The sequence below is a fragment of the Eurytemora carolleeae genome, unplaced genomic scaffold (assembly GCF_000591075.1).
Source record: "Eurytemora carolleeae unplaced genomic scaffold, Eaff_2.0 scaffold2493, whole genome shotgun sequence".
In the NCBI taxonomy this organism is placed as follows: domain Eukaryota; kingdom Metazoa; phylum Arthropoda; class Copepoda; order Calanoida; family Temoridae; genus Eurytemora; species Eurytemora carolleeae.
The window spans coordinates 3,901-13,881 of record NW_019398377.1 but is presented as its reverse complement, the minus strand read 5'-3'; the positions used below and the strand labels follow the sequence as shown (position 1 = coordinate 13,881).

General features: G+C 40.4%; 1 protein-coding gene across 4 annotated transcripts; it reads right to left on the bottom strand.

Moving 5' to 3' along the window:
• On the bottom strand, positions 1-9,711 carry LOC111717292 (transcription initiation factor TFIID subunit 1). Of its 4 annotated transcripts, none has more exons than XR_002768742.1 (7): positions 9,094-9,711; positions 3,197-3,357; positions 2,777-2,860; positions 1,710-1,824; positions 1,394-1,528; positions 836-1,183; positions 1-543 (listed from the first exon to the last, which is right to left on the bottom strand). XR_002768742.1 is itself a non-coding variant. In XM_023492792.1 (6 exons), the coding sequence occupies exons 1-6, from the start codon at positions 9,682-9,684 to the stop codon at positions 1,091-1,093; spliced, it is 1,179 nt and encodes a 392-aa protein (XP_023348560.1). In that variant the 5' UTR covers positions 9,685-9,711; the 3' UTR covers positions 1-1,090. The 4 variants fall into 4 exon arrangements, 1 of the variants encoding a protein (XP_023348560.1); XR_002768743.1 differs by having other exon boundaries at positions 866-1,183; XR_002768744.1 differs by having other exon boundaries at positions 1-470; positions 866-1,183.
• Positions 9,712-9,981: the final 270 nt, after the last annotated feature.

Sequence of the window (9,981 nt, the reverse complement as noted above, 5' to 3'; positions counted from 1 at the left end):
TTTTCATAAAATTCAATGTACGTTCTCCTGCAGTGCAGTAAAAATGCGCAAGCCACTTTTGCAGAGAAATTAAAATTAAAAATCATGAGTTTTGTCTATTTCATGCTTGATCAGACAAAGCTTTTAAGGCCGGTAGAACTGTAAATAAGATTGTCAATTTTTCGTGGAGGGTCATTTGAAATTACGCTTACAGTCCCTTTAAGATAAATTAAGATTAAACTTGTATGAAATGTCTACTGAATAAGACGTCCAAGTACATATGTTGACAAAAATTAAACATGTAGAACATGTCTAATCTTCTTTAATTAAAATCAAACGCGTGAAAATTATCTACTTAAAGTGAATTAAACATTAACTATTCCCCAAAAAAAATAAAGTAATTTCGTGAACTAGGAAGAAATAAAAGAACATGAATGATGTACAAAAGCGTTGAACAAAGTTTTACAAATAGTAAAATAATTACAGAGAAGCTACAAATAACTGTACATTGTACATTTACTTCTCATAAGGTATTAACATCAGAGGATATACTTTGCACCAGGGCTTAGAATCCATTGAACATTTTAGTTTATTGGATACAGATCCGGATCCAAGCAGCAAAATGTCAACCAAAAATATTTTTTAAATTTTTTTTTCTCATATTACACATTTTAGTGTCAACAACTAAACCCTAAAAAATCATTTAATAGTAAATCAAGTTTCCGCATAATATATTGCAAACACAAAAATTTCCGGTATAATATTTCTTGGAAAAGAAATTAGCATCATTAAAAAAAATATTTAATAGCTGCATCCAGATTCCGATCCGAGTTAAAATGAAATGGATCCCAAGAACTGCATGAATGTCCAATGTACAGTTTACAACTTCTAACTTGCAATGCACATAACGTTTTTTACATTAATTTACAATTTACACTGTAAAAATTGTAAAATGTGCTGGTGTTAAACTAAAGCAAAGAATGTTCTCGTAGCTTTGTTTAGAAAACTATGTTTATCGTACACTACTAGTGGTGGCCTAAACAGTGCATGATCTCGAAGTTTTGAAGAAAAATCTCTGTACATTATACATCGTACATTAACAGGTGTTTATCTATAGCAGCGCATGATCTCGTAGTTTTGTGAAGAAAAACTTCTCCAGGTGTGTAGCACAGTTGAAGTATTCTGTTTCAGGGGAATTGTATGCCTGATCAAAAACCAAAATATAAATAAATCAATCAATCAATCCATCACCAAATAAGAAGGTAACTCAATCAATACATAAATCAATCAATCAACCAATACAATCTATGCGAGTGAAGATCTCAAGATCCCCATTCCCCATCTTAAGATTAAGGAGATAATATCGGCTTAGATCATCAAAATAAAAATAATGGAGGCCAAAAAACATTTCTACCTTACAGTTGGTGATCATTCTCTTCATATCTGCGATGAAGAGCCTTCTGTTCACATAGTAGTTGGCCTTCAACCGTTCACCCATCGACTTCATATCCATCGGGAACTTGATGTGGTCGTAGTAGTCAGGAACAGCCTGTAGTAAACAAATTAGAAAACCAGTTTGAAAAACCCCAAGAAATGTGCGAAGTAAAAAGTCAGCAATCTGCATTTAATTTTCTCGAAAAATACAATATAAAGTTCCGAAAAACATTTTATTGGAAAAAGGAGGCGGTCTTTTACCGATATTATCTAGTTGTTGTTGGCTGGCTATGTACCTTTCTATCAACAGGGTTAAGGAACGGCCAGGCATACTGGAAGGTCTTGCAAGCATGGAGAATCACCTTGAGGGTGTTGTACAGGGTCTCCTGGTCCATCTTGTCTTCACTCGACCTAAAAAGATTTTATTTTAATGCATAAAAATCAAATTCGATTATTTTGACGTTTTTAATAATCTGTTGATTGTTGAACTCAACAGGTTTTGTTGACCAATGCACCTTTTCCATGGACTTAATACAGCATTGGTGTCTAAATATACCTGAGAATAAATTCCAGAGTACTCCCTGCAATGCGAGGAAAATGATAAGAAATGCACATGCTAATGATCAAGCACTAATGATTAAGCAATGATGATTAAGCACTGATGAGAATGAACCAATAATAATAATTTAGAAGCAAGTTTCGATTATCTACAATAACTTCAATCGAAAACAATCATAACATCATGACTCACAGATTTAATTAATAGGATAGACTGATGGGCGTCGTTTACAGGTACGTTTTTAAACATTTAAAGTTTTAGACTTTTCAGAGGTTACACAAATCCTATTTGAAGTTGTATGCTAGACAAGTTTACTGTCATAACATTATGCAAAACTTTATTCTGACCGAAGGTATTAACCAAAACGATTTTTTTTTTTTTTTAAACCTTTAGTTATGGTGTGAGGTGGAGTGTATCCTGTCTCATGGATACCTGGGATACCGGAATATTAGGATATATATACCTTTATAGTTTTAGCTTGAGGTGGAGTGTATCCTGTCTCATGGATACCTGGGATACCGGAATATTAGAATATATATACCTTTATAGTTTTAGCTCGAGGTGGAGTGTATCCTGTCTCCAGGATACCTAGGATACTCTCTACTGGAATATTAGGATATATATATACCTTTATATTTTTAGCTTGAGGTGGAGTGTATCCTGTCTCAAGGATACCTAAGATACTCTCTACTGGAATATTAGGATATATATTATATATACCTTGTATTTTTAGCTTGAGGTGGAGTGTTTCCTGTCTCATGGATACCTAGGATACTCTCTACTGGAATATTAGGATATATTTACCTTGTATTTTTAGCCTGAGGTGGAGTGTATCCTGTCTCAAGGATCCCTGGGATACTCTCTACTGGAATCTCAGTTACTCCGTCCCTGATCATTAAACAGTTAAACAGAATGAAACGCATCCTCAGCAATTCACATTATTTAACACCCCATTTTCTCTTCCCGACCGACTGACAGCTCTAATGTTTATCTACACCATTTAAATTTTCTTTAATTAGAAAATAATTACTGTTATAAGGCCATCATCGCTGTAATTACAAAAAAAAAATGAAAAACAATCGTAATAACACGTTCGTTTTAGAATCGTGTTTGCCTATTGTTTCTGTAAGGATCAAAATTTGGCATAATGAAAGTTTTAAAAAAAATATAAGCAAAAAAATGATCCGAAAGCGAACCAACAGAATGCATATTGAATATAACTACCTGAAGCAGGTTAGTCCCGAATGAACCTTCCTTATCTCCGCCTGTTTTCTCTCCACCAACTTCTTCAAGATCTCCTTCTGACGGCGGACAACGGCGGTGAACTCTACATACACGATCTTAGGATTCAGCTCACATCCCATCAGGGTAGCACCCTCGTAATCCTAAATTATTTTTTTTACGTCATTTCAGTTTAAAACATCACTGCTAAAATGATTTATTAATGGGAAGTAATTTCAAGTAACCCTCTTTGCAAAGATTGCAATGGACAATTCACAACACGGTAACATGGAAAAGTATGTCCTTTTGCTAGGTTAAAAAGTTTATATTTTTAGATAATTCCTGTATGTTTTTCTGGAGTAGAAATGGGAAAGTCACTAATGTAGAGAACCGCAATTGAAAATAATCAGTTAAGATTGAAAACTTGATCAGTTAAGATTAAATACTTGATCATTTAAATATTTTATGGGTACCGTGGAGAATTGGGCATTGTAAATTGTCATCTTAGCCAGGAGGGTCACTCGCAAATACGCTTACAGTCCCTTTTAAAACGGATTTTTGAATATTGTCCTACTTGCTGGATTCGCTGGATAGGATCTGCTTTATTCGCCACTCATAAAACTATAGTGTTGCAGATGCAGTGTAAAAAATATAAAGGACAGATAATTTAGATATTTAACAGATACAACACATTATTATTATTATTATTATTAAAGGACAACCCATCATTCAATGAAATAGGGGTCGGCGCTCCTGACCGTTGAAACAACGTGTCCACGGGGTTTACACCCTAGGGAGAAGACTTATTCTAGGCGGTCTGCCCAGGACAGCTCCAGACTGGAGACTCTCCAATTACTAGGCGATCCGCCCAAGACAGCTCCATTTCTGGAGACTCTCCAATTACTAGGCGATCCGCCCAAGACAGCTCCATTTCTGGAGACTCTCTGATTACTAGGCGATCTGCCCAAGACAGCTTCCATTTGGAAACTCTCTTAAAAACCAGGCGGACTGCCCGAGACAGTTTCACTTCCGGAAACTCTCTGAAAATTCAACTATGTATTTCATCTAACGTTAGGGTCACTATTTTTGATCTTTCATTATTAACTAAGCTCCCAATTACCTTTTTCAACTACTCGTGAATCTTGACCAGCCAGGCCTCCAGGATTATAGCCATTCTTCTTCCGCGCTCCAGGAGCTGTCCTTGATCTGCTCCGTCTCCGCCAAGATATGATCAGAGAACTGCTTGTGCCGTGCAGGGGCCCCTCTTCAGAACCTGTACCTTGTACTGGGTTAACCCAAGGCTCCGCCTTTGTCTGGACACAATTGGGCAGTTAAACAGAACATGGGATTCTCGAAGCACTGCATGTTTACTCCGCACAAGTCTGCAATGTGGGCACATGTCGTACCGCCGGCCATAGCGGTTTTTGAACCGGTTTCCCAGCAGAGTGTTGCCGGCTCTCACACAACATAGAGTCTTGCTTGCAAAAGAGTCCGTTACGTGGGTTTGAAGCTTGAACCAACTCTCGGGTTGTGGTACAACCCCCATTGTGGTGTGTTCTGACTTTACAGCCATAACATGGCTAACTGACCGCTCTCGGAGTGTGTCGTTCAACTCCTTTCTTGTACTATAGGCTGTTATGATGCCGATGTCCCGTTGTATTCTCATCCAGTTCTGAACCCATTGGTCCTCCGGTCTAGTAAGAAGGAATTGCAGGATCTTGTGTACGGTTGGGTTGTTCCTGTACTTGACGGCTGTCCAGATATAGTTTGCCTGTCTGGCCTGTATTCTGTCCTGCATAGGGACTAGTCCTGCGTCCATCCATGCCAGCACTCTTGACGACGAGCTGGGAACTTGGAGAATGAAGCGGCCAACCATATTCTGTACGCGCTCCAGCTCCTCAACTGTTTTCTTAGATATGACTAGAACCTCAGCACAGTATAAGATTGATGGGATAGCGCAGCACTCCCACAGTCTCTTGGCTATTAGAGCCCTGTCAAGGCCGGCACGTGTTAGGTTCATTATTGACATGGCACAACCGGTTGCCCGTTTCAGCATAACCGCCTCATATTGACCCACCATGTTTCTGCCACGGATCTGCATGTTTACCCCTAGGTATTTAGCTGACATCACCTCCTCAATTGTTTCCTCTTCGACCGACCAATCAATGGGATTTACAGAGTTGGTCAGGATAAAAGTTTTCGACACCGCCAACTTCATGTACATGTCTTTGCAGAACCAAGCCACAATCTCATGCAACCTGTCCATTACATGTATGGGGGACCCGGCTATCAGTACCAGGTCATCTGCGAAAAATATTGCTGATAACACAATATCGCCCAACCGGAAACCCAGTTTAGAATTATGCAGTGCGTCTCCCAACCCTGAGACATAGAGTGCGAAGAGCATTGGTGAGAGGGAGCACCCCTGCTTCACACCCTTCGTAAACCAGATTGGCGCAGACAAACGTGTCGGCAACGTTAACTGTATATTGTCATTACAATACATAGACTGTATCAATGATAATACTCTTCCTCCAAACCCTATCCGGCTTAATTTGACGTACAGGAGCTCTCTGCATATTGAGTCGTATGCTTTTGCCAAATCACAAAAGGCGATCGAGATCGACCTGTGTTGTCGTTTAGCCTCTCGAATAATCGCCAGGATTGCAAATACGCAGTCTGTTGTGCTGCGGCCCGACCGAAACCCATACTGCACTGTTCCGTAAAAACCCTCCTCTTCACAAATAGCATCCATCCGTTTATGGAGGAGTTTTGTCAGTACACTAAGGAATAGGTTTGGGACCGTCAGTGGCCGTTTCTCGCTCACCTCCAGTGAAGGTGTCTTCTTATCTATCAAGGTCATTTTTCCGGTCAAGAGCACAGACGGCACTTCACCAGACTCCAGGACTTCGTTTATCACTTCTGTAAATGTTTGGATAAAAGGCATGCTAGCATGCTTCAGCATCTCAGCTTGGACCCCGTCCACTCCTGGCGCTCTGTCCGACTTATGTGACTTTATAAGATCGGTTATTTCCGCTACCATCGCTGGCTTACATACATCTGATTCGTACATTTTCTCCTCCCGCTCTTTTGGAATCCATTCTTCGTAATTTGAGGATTCAGCAACCCTTATTTGCCGTATGATCTGTTCTCCTCTGGATTCAAAGATTGGGGAGCGCATGCCACAGAATTGCATCGCCAAGTGGTTCAGTGCAAAGTCCTCAATCCTCCTTATATCCGTAAGCAGTTTTCCGTCCGCATCCTTAAGTGCTGTTAGTTTTCCTTTCTTTTTCTGGGTTCTCTCATAGAGTGACCAGAACTGTCTGTTATTGGTATCCAACTGCGCTCTCATCCATGCTCTCCTGTCCAGCTTTATCAGACTTGACCTCCTTTTGATTTCTGCGACCATCTCCTGATACCCCGACACAGCTTCATCCAGCTGTGTTTGGTCATCTGCCATCCAGGCTTCACCATCACGTAATTTTTGTGTGCGCCGGATAGATAGTCTGCGCTGTTTCCGGTCCGCCTCTTTCTTTTTGGCGTTAAGTTTCTTGATGCTTCTTGGTATCCGTCTGACTCTACGTTTCTGCCTGTTAGGCTGCGGGTACGCCTCACAGTTAGCTCTAATCAGAATTTTTTGTAGGTTATCTAACTTCTCCGCTGTTGAACATTCAGCCCAGTTTACCTTACCAAGTAGCTCATTCATCAAGTTTGCTGCGAGAGATTTGTCCCTATCTTTCGGTAGATGTACCAGGCTGTTTGGCCTCGCCTTTGGCACTGGGTTTAAACCTGACATGTTAATATCGAGGCGTAGGGCAACGTGGTCACTGCCTGCGAGTAACTCCACATCATCATCAACGCACATCCTCAGTACCCCTGGCAGCACCATCTTCGATACTAGTGCATAGTCAAGAATTGTGCTGGAAGTTGGTGTGATACGCGAGAACAGACCCTCACACAGGTCCCGATCCCTATTCAGTATTGCTAACCCATAGTCTGTAGCAAACTCTAGAAGTAATCGTCCATTACTGTTCACTCCTGGCCTATTTCCAGGTATCCCCTCCGGAGCATCCCCTATGTGTGCGTTGTAGTCACCGATAACTACGCAACCATATCCATCCTGCTCCAGACTGGAGATTTCATTTCCTATACACCCGTACAGCTTCCTATTCCAATCTTTATATGCCGTGCTGCCGGCCACTTCAGCCGCCATATACACCGAACATATGGCTAAATGAAGGTTGTGGATTATGATCCATGTCCTTTCATTTTCCACCCAGGGTTCTGTGTTCATCGGAGACCAAGGTGAGTGAATAATCCTGTCTGAAACCAGGACCATTTTTCCTCCACCATTTTTATCTCCGTAATTGCGCTCTCTGTAATATTGGGTCCAAGGGCTAAACACACTCAAGTCATTATTTGCACCGAAACGAAAGTGGGTCTCATCCACAAACATTAGGTCTATTTGCTCTTCCTCCATCACTTCTGCAATTTGTTGTTGCTTTAGAACACATCCTAACCCATTGCAGTTCCAATAGCATAGCTTTAGCGGGGTCGTTGCCTCTGGCAGCGCTGGTTTCTTTCTTAGCCTCCACGCCTTTGCCCTGGAGGCACTACGTTGGCTCATGTTCTCCAGTACCGGAAGATTTCTACCCCTGCACTTCCATTACGTGCCTAGCACTATTCCCATAAGCATGATACCTTCACACTGAAACGTTCCACAGTTTTTGTGATCACCAATTCACTATAAATACATCATTGTTTCATATCATTTAAGGGAAACTTTTCACTTAGGTTAAGATCTGAAAAACACAAGATTAACAGGACAATAGGACAGTTGGGAAAGTAATATCGATATCTTTCTCATTGTTACTCAGATACAGTTTTAAAATATGAACCGAAACAGCTTAAACCATTGACACTTTTGATCATGAAACGTCGATATCTTTCTCATTGTTACTCAGATACAGATTTAAAAGATGACCCAAAGGTAATACCGATATCTTTCTCATTGTTACTCAGATATAGTTTTAAATATGAACAAAACAGATTAAAACATTGACACTTTTGATCATGAAACGTCGATATCTTTTCCATTGTTCCTCAGATACAGATTTAAAAGATAACAGGAAACAAATTAAACCATTGATTATTGGCGACAGAACCATGAGATGTCGATATCTTTCTCATTGTTACTCAGATACAGATTTAAAAGATAACAGGAAACAAATTAAACCATTGATTATTGGCGACAGGGACAATGAAGGAGATTGCCAGAATTAAATACTCTTGATCTACGTTATATCCGGCTCATTGGAACTCAGACTCATGATTGAGAAAACCAAAACAAATTAACCCTGACTAGTAGTGGGAGAACCAACGAAGGAAATTGTCAGGGTTCAACACCTTTGATTAACTGGCATGTGTACCTATGTCCTCATTATCTGAACTCTGTTTCTAACTATTCAATCCATGTTTTAACACATCAACAACAATAATTGTCTACCTATTCCTTGAATATTAATATTATACCCACTTTATTGTATACTTTCCACTACATAGAATATGGGTTATAAAATCATAATCATCCATAAAAGCTAATCCCATAATTAATCATAAAAATGCTTGAATGACTCCCATCCGTGCTCGCTGATCACTTTGCTCCTGAGAGCTCTGTCGGTTACCCCATGTAGCCTCTCTGCGTGACCCACTGCACCACATTGCTCACACTTGTTTCTACTGTATAAAAAACAGTCCGCCTTTGAGTGTGCTGGGCTTGCACAAATTATACAGAATTCTGATTGTTTCGACGTCCCGGCTACCGGCTCGGGATCACTAAATAACCCAACTGACGGACTTTGTGGCACAGACACGTTTTCTTCAAAAACTGGGTCACCTACCCGCATGCCTTGTAGCATCTGTAGAATCATGTCCATTTTCTTATCCTGAGCCTCCACTTTTCTGTGTAGCGATTTTAGACTCTCCATGATCGCTGTCTGGTTAATGGATGCTTCCACACTGTCCGCTGTTAGGCCCATAAGTGTTTGGTTAACACTATCCAGGGACTCAAAAGTATCATTTAACCTTGGTGACTGAGGTGTCTCATCATCTGACTCACTGTCACAGGTTTTCCGTCCTGTCGGTTGTTGGGCCCTTAGATCAGCTCTCAAAGCTGCCAACTGACGTTTGTGTGTCCTTGACATAGCCGCCTCGATAATTAGATCCATGTCAACCAAGTCCTTCAGTACCTTGACAACCCGTACTGGCTCCTTTGCGCAGTCAACGTTAGCAAGGGTCTTGGACAGCTGGCCTTGTTTATGTCTTATCTTGTGACAAGCGTCCTTGTATAGTGCCGATACGGCTATGCACTCTACTGTGCACTTTCTCGTCGCAGCGTACTCTTTCATGGACTTTGCGCACCCCGGCTCGTTGTACATGTAGTTAAAATATTTCGGGATTTTGTTACTCTTAATTGTTATTAGGTACGCCATATTGCCTTTCCTAGATATTTTTGTCAACTAATTACCTTATTTATGCAGCTTTAAGTCGCAAACATTTTTCACTTATGTTAAAAAAAATCTATTAAATCAGCTGATATCCTGTAGTGTACATTTACGTACGAGGTTTCGTGGCTTCTCGTCGTAATCATTCAATGTCGTCTTACACATTTACACATTCACATAACCTTAATTGACGAACGTCTGAACCGAAACCATTATCCATTAGAGCGGGATCATTTTTAATTCTCAGGAAGCAAAATAAATCGGTTATTTTATTCATGCTCATAA